The 17,566-nt window shown below is 40.4% G+C and overlaps 2 protein-coding genes across 4 annotated transcripts in view; one reads left to right on the forward strand and one right to left on the reverse strand.

Moving 5' to 3' along the window:
- Window positions 1-17,566, forward strand: part of LOC115374613 (SPRY domain-containing SOCS box protein 4-like) — an 81,688-nt gene that overhangs the window by 60,966 nt on the left and 3,156 nt on the right. The gene's annotated exons all lie outside the window — the stretch shown is intronic.
- LOC115374612 (GTPase IMAP family member 4) overlaps window positions 1,257-17,566 on the reverse strand; it is a 29,971-nt gene continuing 13,661 nt past the window's right edge. Inside the window, exons 2-3 of one of the 3 annotated variants that reach the window (XM_030073591.1) lie at window positions 10,202-10,280; window positions 1,257-2,700 (exon numbers count right to left, since the gene is read on the reverse strand). In XM_030073591.1, the coding sequence (XP_029929451.1) occupies window positions 1,751-2,700; window positions 10,202-10,271 (1,020 nt within the window). In that variant the 5' untranslated portion in view covers window positions 10,272-10,280 and the 3' untranslated portion in view covers window positions 1,257-1,750. Of the gene's footprint in view, window positions 2,701-3,546; window positions 3,653-10,201; window positions 10,281-17,566 lie in introns of those variants that run through there. The other 2 variants (XM_030073592.1, XM_030073593.1) reach the window with 2 other exon arrangements.

Below are 17,566 nucleotides of genomic sequence, written 5' to 3' on the forward strand. Positions count from 1 at the left end.
CCCAGTTACAATAGGTTTGACTAGTTTTAGCCTAAATTAATGGCCTTATGACATAAATGAATATTGGGTTGAAAATCTTGTCATTGGTGTTCTTAAGGGCTTTCACAGAAACCACTGAGCCACAAGATGTAAAAGTATTGGTTGGCAACTTTTGTACATTATTACTGTACAACTGAACTGCACATGCAGAGAGGAGAAGAAGGCCAGAGAAGCCGGTCTGATCTCCTCCATTAGAAAATGCCAGCGTGCGTCATGTAGTGAGGAGTGCTGTTTTTAAAGGAAATAAGAGTAGCTGATTTGACTGGCCTTTCCTTAAGTCTGCCTAAACTCCACCTGTTAATAGAGTATTCCTCCTATTAGTGGCAGTGACTTCTGTGCCAATCCCCTCTCCCTAGATGACACCAGGATAGTGTTTATTGCCAAGAATATCACTGGTGTCAAAAATTGCAAAAATAAGATGCCCACACCCCAGAGAGAACATCACTGGGTTTTAATGCCTCACTTCACCATGAAAATGGAGCCCAAATGTGCATTTGAAATGGAGTTTTCTGGCTTTGCCTAATGTCCTGGCCTGGGCTGACCTTGTTGGTTTCAACGTGGCTGACCTTGTATGGCATCATGGCTGTGATCCAAGGATTAGGATTAACTCTCTGCGTTAGACTAAAAGAAACAGCAATTCCCCAGAGTCAATTGACAGTTTGTTCAGATTTAACAACAAGCTGGGTGGTAGGCCGGTGGACTGTTGTTTTCCCTCACCTTTGACCTAAAACCTACATGAGATGAAGCTGCATAATTTTCACTGAAATCGCTGCCTTTCACAAACAGGAATGTGGGGTTTTAATGATTTGGCAATTAATATAACAAAATATCGCATATTCTTGTGTGTTTGGAAATATGCATACAATTACTTTTATTACAGATAGTTATTTTGGGAGATATATTCTAGCATGAGTGCAAGGGTATGAATGTCTTAGTCATTATGTTTTTGGAAGCAAAACCAATCCCATTTCAGCAGTCTTTGGTTTCATCATTATGTGCCTAGGCACTAAACAAGCATTCAGCAACACATTTACTGCAGATCATACTGTTAACAATGGCCCTCATGTAACCCACAATGCATTTAACAAAAAAGGATTTCATTTATTATGCAGTGCAGATGTATAATTTATAGTGATATGGCCTATATTAGAATGCATAATTGATAGTTTTTAATAGGTGTATGTGGTTAGATGGATATCAGACACTCCTGGTGATGAATTGTTTATTAGTACTGCCAAAGGAGGTCATTTATACATGTTTACAAGAACTTGTACAGTACGCACAAGAGGCTGCACACAGTTTTATGTGACAGTGTTATGACAATTCCTGAAACTATGGATGAAGATACAAAATCGGTCATGGTTATTGCTGGTAGGACATGACCACATAACAAGTGGCATTTTTAATGAGATTATGTCCCGGCATGAAAGAATAAATTTCCCATTGGGGTCTGAAAATACTCAAGAGTCTCTGGTGTAGAGTCTCTCCTGGCAGGGTTAGCCACAGCAAGCTGGCTGATTGGACTTAAATGAGCGATTGCAGTCAGATTGGACTAATGGCTAACCTTTGACGTCCAATTGGTCCATACAGAATCATCATTCCAGACTTCAGTGTTTTCCTCCTTGTGCCATTACACTCCCACCTTCCTCCCCCTCTCCTCCACTTTCAGATCCTGTATCCCACTCTTCCTCTTCATTATCTTTTTCTTCACCTAATCTCTGCCTTGACTCTCTTCTCTTCCTCGATCCAGATTTATCCATCTCTCCAAACTCTCTTTCAGCATTTTCTCCTTCCCTCCCTCCTCCTTCTCTTCCTCTTTCCTCAGGCTATCCTCCTCCTCTCCTTCCGTCTTCCTCACCTTCTCCTCATCTCTCTCAGCCTCCATCCGAGCCCTCAGCTCCTGCTCTCTGCGGCTGCATTCCTCCTCTAGTCTGCGGTACATGTGAAGGGAGAAGTGCCATAACCCATTCTCCAGCAGCATATCCTCCACCTTGCTGATCAACTCTTTCACCTGCTCCTCACATCCTTCCTTCTTACCATCTGCCTCACCTCCATTCCTCCTCTCTGCCCCCTTCTCTACTTCTGTCCTTTTCCAAGCCCATTTTTCTTTCTTCTCACTTTCCTTTGTCTCCTTTGCTCGCTCTTTCTTGGCTGTTACAGCCATCTTGTTATCCACCACATAGTATTTGTTGCGACACTTCTCCATCAGCCATTGCAGGGCGGGGCCTGCTGATTGGATGTGCTGCTCCAAGCTCCGCCCCCTTCCCTTCAGCCAGTCCCCAAAGGTGAACAGCACCATAGTGTGTCTCCAGACCCAAGAGGTCAAAATCTCCATTCTCCTTTCAAGTGCCCTCCTCTCTGGCTCTGTGAAATCCAATAGAGGGATTACTAACAAAATAACATGGGGTCCTCCAGGTCCACACAGATCCAAGGCTCTGAGGAGTTCAATTTTCTCCTGTTTGGGCACTGAGTCCTCAGATGACCCCCAACCCTGTGCATCCACCACAGTGATGTGACGTCCAGCGATGATGCCACTGGCAGCCGTGCTGGCCCCACCCCCTCTGGTTTCAAAGACCTGCCCTTGGCCCAGCAGGGTGTTGCCAAAAGAGCTTTTGCCCGTCCGTCTTGGACCAACCAGCAAGATCTTAAGTTCATTGGAGCCTGAGTTAATCGACAGAGAAAGAGAGAACAGATGATTGTCTGCAATTGCTTGCTTGAACCTTCCTTCACAATATTATCTCTGTGAATACTTACGTAGTGTAGTATGTCTTATTCTGCTTTTGATTTTAACTGTTATAGTCTGATTTCTTGTAACTGATTGACTGTTTTGGATTTGAAGTAATAATTGCCCTCTCGGCACTCAGTACACTCGTGGTTGCCCTGTCAGCAGCTTCCCTCGTTCTGTGATTCTTTCCAAGATTTTTTTTTCCATTTTTCTGGGTCTTTGCCCACTATGAGGGTTGAAGTCACGTTTTTTGTTGATGTTGTTGTTAAACTGTGAGCCTGTAAAGTCCAGTGAGACTGTAAGGGCTCTGAATAAACTTGATCTTGAACCAAAATTATGAGTTGTACGCTGTGGGTAGACACATCAATGACTAAATCATGAAATATGATGAAAAATTATGTGATTGTGCAGAGTGGAGATTTATATTACCCACCTGCCAGCTGTCATATGTTCCACTGCATATGAATCATATCCATCTCATCAAAAACAATCTAGATGCCATGAAGCCTTGCTGAGTGACTCACTATGAGTAATGTTTAGACTCGTGACTTATTTTTTTCAGTTAAGTATTTTGCACTGGAAGTGAATTATGTTGTTTTAAGAGCATATCTCTCATGAGAAATGTGTCTTTAAAAAGCCAAGCTTACAATTCATGGTATTATGCGTGAAATCCATGTGTATGAAACTCCTTAACTGAATGAATCAACAACTGAAAAGCATTGAAATTCTTGTTATTGTTGTTGATATTTTTGTCAATATTTCTGGCGCAAAAATGCACTTACCAGCATTTCCAGGTGAGTTCCAGCTTCCCATTGTGATTGTCTTTGTGGATTATTCCTCACAGCTGGTCTAGTAATATTCATCCACAATAAATATCAGTGGCACCAACGGTACATCAGTGATTCTGAACCCTGACTTGGTGCATCCGCCTCAGTCACAACCTAAAAGCGAAGTCTTATGTAACTATTCTCACTGGGGCGGCCCTGAGGTGACGGAGCTGATACTCCCTCCTCTTATCAGCTATCTGACATTAACGCCTCCCATATTTTCTGACTGACTCAGCAGCCTTGAGATATAAAAAAATTATCAAACCTTTTTATGGATCCTATCAAGCTGTTGTTTTCATTATCTTTTAAACTCTCTTGTTATCCATTAAACTCTCTGTCAGATTTTGGGCCTTCCTGAACTTGTGATGCTTTACTGTTTTATTGGGATATTTAAAAATTTTTTGTCATCGTCAATCATTGTTTTTTGAGTGTTTATTAGAGTTGGCTGACTTCTGCAAGCGTCATGAGCTTTTTTTTTTTTTTTTTTTTTTTACAATAGTGGGACTAAAGGTTTAAGGAGGCTAACTAGATTGTTTTGTTTCACTACTACAGAGCTAGAGTCCTCTATGTAATGTCATGTCAATGAACAGAGAAAGATCCCTGGAATTCAAATACTTGCACATATGCTGATATTTAACAAGCTGGCGTTTCTTTGTAAGAAAAAAAAAAAAAAAAGATACTATCCACAGTTTTAGTTGATAACGATAAGCGGTAAAATTTAGATCCAAAAAGTTCAAACTGAATTCAGATGGTTGGAAAAATTAGGCCTCTCAGTTGTGTAGCATTTTAGATATAACGCTCTGGTCACGACTAGAGAATGATTAACATTAATTTGTTTTGTAGTTGCGCCAGTTTGCCCTTCAGCTTGAAGGAAACTCGCGTGACTGTAATGTGATAAACAGTTTCTTTCTTCCTCTGTGTATGTGTGTGTGTGTGTGTGTGTGTGTGTGCAGGGTGTAATGGGTAGTGGGCACTCCATGCATCTATAGTAATATATGGCATTTTAAGTGCAATTTGTGCAAAGACAGGATGAAGCACATGCATGCACATTCATGCAACCACACACAAACACGCACAGCTTCTTTACATACAGGATATTATATTGACATACTTTATGGCTATCATAACAGCACAACTAGGTGCATGTGAGGATTTTTGTAAACAGCAGTGCCTTCCATGTTTTTACTCAGAGTTGTTCCACATGACTTGTTTGTGTATAATTCGCTCGCCTGATATCCTTGATTGTTGGACCCCTCATATTCTCTCTTGCTCCCTCTGTGTCTCACTCTTTCTCACAGTATCAGTGCTCACGTTTGCTCCATCTGGATCTCAATCTGAGCCCATCTGCCTGACAGATTATACTATGTCTACTTTGACTGTGTATGTTTGTGTGTGTGTATTCAGTGTGTTTGTCAGGTTTTGCATTTTCATGTGCAATGTGACCGGTGCGGTGTATGTTTTCTTGGCAGGCGAGTTTGGGTTTGTGCAAGTGTCTGTGTGTGTTTGCATACATCTGTGTAGGCTTTATTGTGCAGTATTGCTATACCTTGAATAGAACTGAATTGATCGCGTGTAATCATATACCCCAATACCTTTTCCCACTGTTAATAACTCCAAATATTGCATTTGAAATCGGATCTTCCGCCATATGCAATGTTGAAAAATGTTAAAGGAGATATCACACTCAGACTGTTATTTTGGTGAACAGTTGTGATTTACTTTTTTTCGGTCTCATCATTTCATCTCAGCTTGCCTCAGGTATGCCTACATCAGTTAGTGGTTTCCTACATTTCCCAGAATGACTTTCACAACCCTCCAGAGAGCAGGCATGAAGGTTTTACATTTAGCTGCGAGTTATATGTGAAAGTGGAGAGAGCAGTAATGATAGTGATACATAACCTTGAGTATGGCTCTATTCTTCTCTGAAGTCAAGGGCTTTTACCTTACCCTGTAAATCAGAGGATTTCTCATTTAGAACAGGGGAACTGGAATGGCACCCCAGTGTAACATTACACCTCTCTTCTTCCTGCTTTCTCTCACTCCTCCCTTCACATCTCTTTTGACATCTGTTTTTCTCCTCACCCCTCTTCTGTTGCTTTCTTGTGTGTGAGCAAACGTGCACACAGACACACTCCAACTCAGTGGGTAAAGCGAACACAGAGCCAGGCAGCAGTTTTTATCACAGTCTGTTTCCATTGCTTTGCCCTGTATCATGCATGTGTGAGCTTGTGTTTGCATGTGTGTGTTTGTGTGTGTGTATTTGTATGTATGGAAGTATGTGATTTTCCCACCTTCTTTTACACATTCATCTGAACCTACCGAGGCACACACATTAGCAAGGCAAAGCTCTCTCTGTCTTTGTTCTTTTCTGATCTTTGCTTTCTGGTCCATTTACCTCTAATCGTTCACTGCTATCTGAGGTGAACGATTGCTGCTATCTGCCAGTGTCTCCCTCCCTGTCTCTGCCTCTTTTTCTCAATCTTTGTCCCTTTATCTGACACAAATGCAGATGCACACATGGATCGCTTTCCTAATCTTCCATATAAGTAGGTGACCTTGTCTAAGCATGGTACCTTTCATATCTGTACATTGGTCCCATTTCCCCCCCCACACTTGTCCCAGTGCACTCCTGCAAAGTTAATTTCCATTATTAATTTCTTTTGTCCTCAGGGAACGAAAGTGTTTTATGCTATAAATTATATCTATTACAATATTTATACCTATTTTTTCTCCCTGTTATATTTATTTCTCTATCTTATACACTGTCAAGGACAAAAAGGATTAGCAGCAACTGGTCCCCATATGATTATGATTAAAATAAAACTCCACTTCCGCTATCTTTATTATTCAACTCCTTATTCAACCAGGCATGAGAATGAGTCTCAAATTTTCATGTTCAGTTCATGTTCATGTGTGTTTACATGTATAACCACTAATCTGGTATTAACCTGAATGAATAAGGGGTGCCAAATTATTGCAGTCATCTTCATCAGAGTTTTACTGCAAGTATTTGTGCTCCCATTGAAATGGGTAGTGTAAATCAGGGGTCACCAATCATGTGCCATGGAGGGCCGAGAGGCTGCAGGTTTTCATTCCAACCAAGACCTCCACCAGGTGACTTCACTGATCACCTCACCTTGTATCAGAAAGGAGGAGCTAATCAGTGAAATCACCTGGTGGAGGTCTTGGTTGGAATGAAAACCTGCAGCCTCTCGGCCCTCCATGGCACATGATTGGTGACCCCTGGTGTAAATACTGTGTGTTTCACTTCATCACAGTGCCATCACAGCTTTTAGAAAGGAGAAATACTTGGAATAAACTGGTATATGTAATTCTAGCTTCATTTCCATTAAAGTTTTCCATTTGAGACTGTTTACATGAACTTCTCTATGTCAGGTATACTAGCACTTCAATTTGTAACTTGTTTTCAAAACTTGTAGGAAATGAATACTAAGGGAATGCCACAGCATTTCACGGTGAGCAGTTTCTCTGCCGTTTAATACTAAGAAGGAGATTCTACGCTTAAATGGACTATGTACAGCTGCATGTAAAAAAGAATATTACTTTGCAGGTTCTCTGAATATTGATATTTTTGAAACGAGGAACATAGTGTGAGCAGCGTATAATCCTCTGATGTGGATTTAGTCTTCCAACAGTTTGAGACTTTCAAGGATATCTGAGGGTCGATCAAGCTGGCTGTGCTACTACTTTTCTCTGCTACCCATAGAGCTCTCTCCTCTTTGTGTTCATTTTCCTGTCTCTTCGTCTCATCTTTTCCACTCTGTTCTCTTCCTCCTCTCCCTTTCTCTCATCCTCCTCCCTTCTTCCTATCATGCCTCCTCCTGTTTCTCTCATCTCTGTCCCTCCCGTCCCAGAGGAGGCAGCGAACAGTGGAGTTACAGTAATGCAGGATGGTAAAGAGAGAAGCAGCGCTTTAAAAAGAAACACGGCTCGGGCTTGTATTACCACCAACTCCCTTGTATCAGCCAGCCAGCTCTGCCCACAGTGCCCATCGTTCTACATGGCACTTGCTTGGCCATTAAGAGATGACTCATACCAAGGGATCTGTAAAAACATTTATGCACCAAAGTTAGTTCTGGCCAAAACTTTCAAGATGCAGGTTGGTCAGGGAGGGCACCAGAAAAGAGGGATATTCTCATAAATTTGTGCAGGATGGGCTAAGTAAAGCTCTATGTTGGTCGCCATTTCTCCTTCTACCCTGTGGCTGTATTCTGTTTTAGTACAGCAGGAATTACCAAACAACTCCTTGGGTGGCAATAAAAAACAGAACTTTTGCAGGAGTGTTGCAAAATGTTTAGAGAGTGGGATGTGGTGGCCACTTACTGTAAATCTATCTTAAAGTGGGAGTGTGCCTAAACTGTCAGTTTTTTACAGTGAGTTGGGGAGGAGGATATGAGACACCACCGGAGGTGTATCAGTTTCCCTCACTGGCTGTGAAGGGCGTCGGTGTTTGGCAATATTGAATTTACTCTGTTTTGGATAGGAGGCCGCTTTTATTAAAGAGCAAGGCTGCACATGCTGCTCTCTTTTTTTCCTTTGAATGAGGGTTTTTCTTTTCCTCTCTTTTGTTGTGAAATCCATACTGCCCCAACCTTAGCTCAAGTGCTGTATCACTGTTGTATCAAGTACATGTTCATTTTCTGCAGGTATACAGTCCAGACCATATATATCTTTCTACATTATCTATTTGTCAAAGTCGAAGAATTGTAGAATCAAGTCAGTGGCATGGCATGCACTGTAGGACAGCTCTTAAAGTAAGTTAAGTGAAGTTTTTATTCTGCCACAGCACAGTATTGACAGGGCTGATGTACCAGTGACTGATTGATCACCAGCATTTCTGGTGTTCAGAACTGACTGCCCGGCCCATGCTTTGTGTTGGAATAACTCCCCATCTCAAGGCTCTCCAAATGTCATTGCCCTTTACTTATTTGCATTTTCCAATGATGCTTTGATTGAGCGGCCAGTATTGTGACAAATTTAAGCTATGAAGGCTAAACGGCCTTGTTCTCAAACCAATATGCAGTGTTGTTTATGTTGTATTTACCATTTCACTAGATGTTTGCAAGATTTCTGCTCGAATTATCTAGCTTACTCGTCTCTGTTGAGAAAATGTGATTTTAAATGTGATTTTTTTACAGGCCACTTCAAGCTGTTATGATAAATGTTGATAATGAAAAACAGGTCTCCTGAAGAGTTCTATTTTGCTGGCAAAGAGAAAACAGTAGCTTCCTCCTGGGTCGAGTCTCTTTTTGGTTTTCATTTTCTCCCGCTACAATCTGTTCACGTTCCTGTCTGGAGTGGCTATGGGCATTGTTTGTTAATAACACTAGTTTAATCTGTTATGTTGAATATGCTTTTATATTACATTACTTTCATTCAATTGCTATTTAAGCCTGAAAACTATTATTTTGTGCTATATTGCTGTGTTTCTTCACATTTAGGACTTCCCACACATAATATGCTACTATATAAGTAGAATGCTGGTATTACCCATTATAGATCAGAGCTGAGCCTCTTTTGCACTGTCCATAAAACAAATGTAAACATTAGCCGGTTATGGTGTTAACTATAGCGACATCTCTTGGCTGTAGTACTGTATAATTGTGCAAATCATTAAGTTCGTAGCAGATGAGAAATATTCACTTTGATAAAAGGTGTGAAGAGAGATGATTTACTGATTATATATTTGATTACTTCCTGATAGTGTGGGTATTGGTGTAATTATTGTTAGTGAAAGTCTGTGTTGTCTGTTTCACTGTTTTTATGTTTGTTTGCTATTTGTTTTTGCATTAGTATGTAATGTTTTGTGTTGTGATGTAGTGTTTACGTGTGTGGACCCTAGGAAGAGTAGTTGCTACCTTGGTAATGACTAATGGGGAGCTAAATAAATAAATAAATATCATACCAGTCCCAGTCAGCTCTACCTCAACTGTCCATGTTTATCTATTGGACCTGTTTGTCCTTGACAGACCTCAAAGCCTCAGCTTTGCCTCTGTAAATTTGCCAAAAGCCTAACAGGGAAATATGTGTGTGTATCTTTGATTTTGTCTGTTTACTTCACAACATGGGAGCATTTGCTTTTTCAACATCTTTCTTGATTTGCCAATTTGTTTTTCTTGTATCCGTGACCATGCATATGAGTATTTTGTCTAGTTTTCTTTTTCTTTGCATCAGCATGTATACAGGACATGCTTGTCGATTTCCTCTGTGTTAATATTTATTCACATGCTTGTGTGTGTATGTGTAGTTGTGTATGTATGTTTCATGTTACAGGAAAGGACACAATGCTGGGTCAATAGTGTAGCATTGGATTAGTAGAGAAAATATTCAGCATTGAATGTATAGAACTGGAAGGCGTGAAATGCAGAAGGGGTCACATTATTGAGCTCTAGGTAACTTTCAGTGTCTGTTGTGATTACACTCTGAAGGTGGATGAAGTGTGTACATGCATGTTGGCAGGGATGGGGTTATTTGTTTTTCCATGAACATGTCCTCGGGTATGTTTGTATGCGTTTATGTGAGCATGCATTTGTGTTATGTATGTTCTTCAGGATTATATCTAACGTGCCAGAACATATCAAACACTGACCTTGAAGAGAGAGGGCAAAATGGAACGAGGAAGCTGTGGAATAGTGGAAGTGAGGAGGACAGCTAGACATAGGATGAACCTGGAAGAGATGACAGTGGTAAAGCATTTTTGAAGAAAAAAGAGAAGGTAAAGACTAGAGGAGAGAGAAGTGACATTATAGATGAGATGGAGCAATGGCAAAAACAGGAAAGACGACAAGAGATAAGGGGGAGAGGAGAGGAAAGCAAGGGATCATGTTTTCCTGCATGTCCATGATATATGGTGTCTTTTGGTCCACATTTTGCCTCCTCTTCAGTATTTTGTTTAATCATTTCCTCTCTTCCACTGACTGTGTCTATATAGTGTCTCTACTAAACTCACCGAATATCTGTTAAGAATGACTCTGCCCTGCCCCTCCTCTCGCTTGAATTTTTATATCCATCATAAAAGTGATGCTGCCTTGGCCATTTTTCTCCCATTACCATTGTCCATAGACAATAAATCCTGCACTGCACTGCAGTGCATTACGTCTAATGACAGGTGTCATCTCACATTATGTACTCCTATTATCAGTCCCATTACAAGACACCTGGGGTCTCAATTCATATTGATATAAAATGTCTTAAATAGCTGGGATCAGATCACCGCTGCTGTCCATGAAATATTGCTCATTAGCCTTAATCAGTATTTATCCTCTCACAGGTCCACCTTCATATAAATGGATTAATCATGACAGGTCGACTAGAGTAGCTGATGGGCACTAGTTTGATCCTGTAGTGAAAAGTAGAACTAGGCACATCTCCAAATCATAAACACTGTATCAGGTAGACAGTCGTGAAAAGAATCAAAACAAACAGAATAGTGGGACTCATAGTTGAACAGTCTTCTATTTATTGTGAACAAAAAAACAAACTTCAGCTGTAAACCATCAACAGCATGATCAAAACCAGCAGAAATGACAATTTATAGACAGGTGAGGCACAACCTCCAATCAGTATACATGATTACATAATAGGGTCCCTCTGTTGAATGGACTGTCCAGATGTTTGATCCCGCAGTGTGTCTCAACAGACTTTACAAAGAATGAGCTTTCTTAAATCTAACTAGTCATAGAAAAGGATGAAAAATGAGGAAACAAAATGGAGCACAAGACCCACAGTGGCACTTTCTAGCAAGACAAATCCAGCCTACCTGTCCTACATGCCTGGTCCACCTGGTACCACAAGCCTTAGACTTTCAGTGCATAAACTCACAAGAAAAATTGTGAAATAAATAAGTAAATAAAATAATAATAATAATAATAACTTAAGAAACCAGAAGTTATTGATAGGTACTGGGGCAAACAGTCAAATAGACAGCAACAACAAAAGAAACAGATGAAGTCATGAAGACACAACGCTGCAGAGAAATGAGGCCACAGTTGAGGCAAATGTTCAGAGAAACAAGGACAGCAGTTGTGCCCACAGCCAGGTAAAAGAACAGTACCGGAGGTGGGATTTTGGCCAGCACTAATGACCGTAGAGGCTAAGGCAGCAGCACCGTCTTGATGGAAACACAATGTCAGATATGGGATAAGGCCCGACCCCTAACATCCACAGAGACCGGGGCAAAACAGTCGATTTAGAATGAGTCTAGACATACAGTGAACAGGAGGCGGCTCTACACTGAGTTCCCAGTGGCAGATTTCTATGTTAATACTGCCTAAGCTAAGATAAGAGACTGTGTCCCTTGCAAGAGGGGTGCTGGGGTTAGTTGTATGACAGCGAGAATAAGTAGGTTAGGAGTTTGGAACTGTAGTTTTCTACAGAATTTACTTTCCTAATCGCAAGATGGAGTTGGCTACAGAGATAAGCAGCTCTTCTGGAAAATGATCTCCTGGCCGCTGAATTTTCCTTCATTCTCTCAACAGCAAGGTAGGCGGCATCCTGTGATCAGAGGGCGTGAAAGGCTGCCTAAGAGATAATGATACTAGATAATTGTGAAGGTGTAGTGATTCTTATGTTTAAATGTGATTCAAATGCAACTGATAGGGAGATATGACTTGGACTGTGAGCCAGTGAGTGGACGTCCAACAGGGCTGTATTGTGGTCATGTTTTTGAGTTTTGGTTAATGTTCTCACAGCAATATTATGTACAAGTTGAAGGTTTTTAATACTTAATACTTTACTAAGCCTGAAAACACACTGTTACAGTAATTGTGTCCTAATGGAAACAAAAACTTTTCAACGTTTGGCATACTTACAAAGGACACATTTTTGCAGTGCTGTGAAGGTGTAAAAAAGTACATCTTTGTGATATACATATTGTGGAAGTTAAATGTGAGGGCAGGGTAGGCCAACGTTTTTGACTGTGGAACTCTGATTAAACTAGACAGACCCCAGAAGTCAACATGACATCTACAACATTCGGCTGTTTGTTTCAGGGCCAACAACGAGCATCTGAGTTATGCTGGTATTTAAGCACAGGAAGTTAAATGACACTGACAATTTCTTGACAGCTGAACTGACACTTTTTCATTTGCAAGTTGTGTAATGATGCATGAATGAGCTTTCCACTGCTGATGGTCCCAAGTAACTCACCTCATTACTCACCTCATTAGCTTATCTTGCCAGTGAGTAGTAAGATAAGTAATAAGCATTTTAACTAGAGCTGCAACCAACAATTATTTTCATTATTGACTAATCTGTTCATTATTGTCTTGATGAACTGATTAGCTGTTTGGTCCATAAAGTGGCAGAGAATGGTGAAAAATGTTGATCCCATTGCCCAAGGTGATGCCCTCAAATGTCTTCTTTTGTCCCAACCAACAATCTCAAAATTGGAAATTTCCTTTAAAAATGCCTCAAAATGATTAATCAATTACCAAAATAGTTGGCAATTAAGCTGGCAGCTAATCAATCATTCGACAAATCGTTGCAGCTCTAATAGTAGAAAATGCACCATGGAGCATCACAGTGGAATTTTATCCTGAATGTGCTGAATTCTCCCAGTAGTAGTAATTATGAACAACTAATGATAATTACCTGTATAATGCAACAGAAGACCATGATACCTATTTAGAGGCCACTCAATGATTAACGAGGCTATTCAAATTTATAATAAATAGTGATTACACATGAATTTATGGTACCTACAGCTAGGACAATATTTGAGAGCAGAGTAATATTATCTAGCTGATATCTGGCTGCAGTATAAACCGAAAACATCAACTCCTTATGTCTATTCACCATTTCTCATTATTTTAGCATGCCCCAGTGTTTCAAATAGAGGGAAAGAGAGAGAGGGAGTGGGACAGGCGAGAGTGGCTCCTTCCTCTTAGCAGTCACTGTGATGGCTGCTGAAATTGTCTCCACATAACTGAGCAGTAAAGAGCCTATGAGCATGCTCAAATTAATTGGATTTGGTATAAAATTGCTCCCCTTGATAGGTACAAACACAGCGCGCGCGCACACACACACACACACACACACACACACACACACACACACACACACACACACACACACACACACACACACACACACACACACACACACACACACACACACACACACACACAGCTTGCCTACCCAGATTTCTAAACTGTTTTAGCAATACCAACCACAAATTGACATTTTCAGATCCAGTCCTCTGTGGTTTCAGTTGACCCATCAAACAAAAACAGCTGAACAGCTGTTTCAGTCACCATGTCAAATGCATGTTTTTATCCAGAGCAGTTAATGGGTCAGCTGTGTTCATGTAAAGAAATGAGGCTTGTTGAGGTTTTGTGTGTCGTGCCTGTATGTGTCTGTACAGTTGAATAGGTTACTTTACAGAGAGAAGATAGACAGACAGTTCTGCATCACCAGGTCCTGATGGACTGAAAAGCAAACTGCTTAAGACTTGTGGGCATCAACTGAAAGTTGTTTTAACCAAATTGTCTCTGCTGCTACAACTAGAGCACACAGTTTCAGCTATCTAGAAAGTAATGGAAAATAATGCCAGTGCCCAAAAAGCCTAGAGCAACTCAGCTCGATGATTTTAGACCTGTGGCGTTAGCCAGTACCTTATGCGAGTATGGAGAGGGTTTTAGTCAAACATCTCACCACTCCTCAACAGATCAAAAGTCTTGATCCACTTCAATTTACATCTAAAGTAGCACTGGTGATGCAACTCTAACATTCATGAACATTATTGCAACATACATCTGTGACAACCTGAAAGCCATGTAAGACTTTTGTTTGTAGATTTCGGCTCCGCTTTTAATTTTGATGAAGAAACATATTTTGACTTGATGGCTTCATGATTTGAATTTAAATACTGACAATAATCAAAGAATTTCCAACAACAGACCAACAACAGTGTTTTACATTGAATTTACTCTGATGTTGTTTTAAATACAGGAGCTCATCAAGGCAGTGTGATTGACTGATTGTCTATATTATATATATATATACGAAATGTAGCCAAGGCATGCATCTTTTAAGGAAAGGGAGGTTTTAAGATGTGAAACAGGAAATTTTAGAGATTGTCTACAACAGTATGATTAAGAGTGTGCTTTGGTTCAGTTTGTTAGCTTGGTATGAAAACTTGTGGGCCAACAGCCAAAAGGAAACTTTTGCAAAATTGTAACCATAGCCAGTGAATTAATTGGCAATAAACACAATCAACTGTTGGAGATGCATTATGTTCAGACCATGCAAAAGGCACATTAGCTACTAGCTGATGCTTCTCATCCTCTTCATGTGGATTTAAGTTGGTGAGCAAGAATGCTTATAAAAAGAAATTTTATGCCACATGCTGCCAGCTTAATTAATTTGGGTTGCTGATTTTAGTTAGCAGCATTGAGTATGGATGCACCCACAACTGCAAATGAATACAAGTGATTTTAAAAGATGCTGCTTACTGTATTTTTATTAATTTATTTGCAGTTGTGTGTTGTGTGCTCAAGGGTAACAGTTAATATCATAGCATTGCTTGGATCAGAACAATATATTGGTGTTTTGGCCAAACATGTGGGTAATATGCAGACAGTTACAGCTAGAGCAGATCTTGTTCAAATTCCTCATCTCACCGAGGCATTGGCCAATCAAAAACAAGTTAAAATAGTCAGTGAGTCTCTCCTCTCTGTTTGCCTCTGGTCATTAGTCAGAGAGGCAATAAAGCCAACTTAGCACCACTGTTTATTTCTGTCTATATTTAGGCCTGGTAATGAAGGCCTGTTGTGTTGTTTTATGGGCCTCCACTGTAGCCATATTTTGGTCCAACATTAACTTGACCTACTGTGAACCATTCAAAACATCTCAGCCTGTGCGTGTTTATATGCAAGCATCTAAAATTGTGCAGATGCTGCCTTTCACCACGTACAATGTGACTTGTTTCTTTTGCCTTTGTGTGCCATAGAATCACTCCCCTACAGCTCACAATATTTGCTGTTGATGAGACTCAGCTTCTTTATAATAATATTCTTTTCTAACCTATTATGTGATAAGAGCGGCACTCATAATAGCTCTGCAATAGAGAGGCAAAAAGAGGTTAAGCTGAACACAACACTACCATCCATCAAGACTTTGCACAAGTGAAGGACAGTACTGGAAATGTATCAGTGTCTATAAAACTCATGCAAAAGTGTGTTTTTATATGCAGAGGCTTCATGTGGATGTTTGTCCTCTTGCGTTTTCTGTGAGCATGTGTGAGTGTGTGCACGAGTGTGCTTGGTGATCATGTTGCATGTACGAAGGCATACAGAGATACAGCTTAAGTGGATTTGTGAATGTGTGTGTATGTGTGCGCACGTGTGGTCAGTTCTCCTCTATATCCTGTTTTTAACCTTGCACAGAGTGGTGCAGCTGCAGAAGCAGGTGGTAGAGGACATCAAGTATTACAAAGGGTGGTGGTGATGAGTTTTTTTCTTCCTAAAGAACAACAGCAGCGAGAGAGACTGAAGGAGCAGCTATGTACTTCACACCTCAAACATTATTATGCTTGTGATTAGTTTAAGTCCGGTCCCAAAGAAAGACACATTATCCCATTTGAAATCTGCTTTTTCCAGAACTCAGATTTAGACATATATATATATATATATATATATATATATATACAGTTGTTCCAGACCCTCCTAAGATTTTTTTTTGCCTTCTACATCCTGCTTATCCAACCTGAGGAAAGTAGCAGCAACACAGGAATTTAGGTAGATAAATCACATCTGCAATTGTTAAGTCCTCCTTTCTATATACTGTTCTTTCATCCTCTTCATCCCTGCCTCTGTGCTTCTCTCTGACTTTTTATCTGTCCCTCTCATCCCTCCTCTATTCTATACCTTTTCTTATTCCTCTGTCTCTTTCCCCTCCCACCTTCCCTTTCCATCTGAATGAGTGCTCATTGTGGCCTTTGTACCCCATTTCCAAGAGTTTTATTCCAGAAGGGTTTGCATTCATTTGCTGTCTGTGTCTAGTTGGTGTAGTGATGGTTGGCTGGCATGGTGGTAGGGGTCACCGAGTTTAAAGGCTGTTGCACACAAGCTCGGTATATGTATATGTGTGTGTGTGTGTGTGTGTGTGTGTGTGTGTGTGTGTGTGTGTGTGTGTGTGTGTGTGTGTGTTTACAGATGGAAGGGTATGAGGAGGGGGATTAGACCATGGAGTTCATCTTGATAACATATGCCCCACCTCCCACCAGCTCTGCTATGCAATGTAATTAAATCAGTCAGACGTGGTCATTATTATAAATTGAAATTAATGAGACAATAAGACCCAGGTGAAGGAGGCTGCGAGGCAAATCACAAAGTTGTTAGCATGCAGTGAGAGGGTGAAAAAAAAAAACAGATCTTTGGAGTTAAATATGCAATTCTGCAAACTGGTGTCCTTACGAAACCCAACTGTCGGACTTTCCCACCCACACATGAATACAGCATATTAGTTGTGGCAACAAAACCAAAATTGTGTAATGGCATAAATCCCAGATCACCACCAAAATCTTAATAACTGATCCTTGGGCCAAAGCTATCTTCCCACTAAATTTCATAAACTCCATACTTGGCATTATCTTGCTAAAAAACAGACAAACAGGATTACAACATAACCTCTAAATTTAATTTTATATGCAGGTGTAATGATGGTGAAGATACCGAGGATGACCAAGGGACAGACTGACAACAGTTGAGCCAGTGAAATGAGTATTGATTTACATCAATCAAAATTAACAATAAGAGCAACAGCCAGGAGAGCTGGCTGGCCCATAACGATTTGTATGATATCCTTACATGGAACTAGTTTGACTGAAAAATTTAGTTTTCAAATAGGTATCTCCCAGCTAAGCTGGATCAAGACAGGCACATTCTTTTTGTAATGATCCTTTCTTCTTTTTTCCAGTTTTGAGTAAAACGATACAATGCCACAATAAAATTCA

Source organism: Myripristis murdjan, chromosome 17 (genome assembly GCF_902150065.1).
Source record: "Myripristis murdjan chromosome 17, fMyrMur1.1, whole genome shotgun sequence".
Lineage (NCBI taxonomy): Eukaryota > Metazoa > Chordata > Actinopteri > Holocentriformes > Holocentridae > Myripristis > Myripristis murdjan.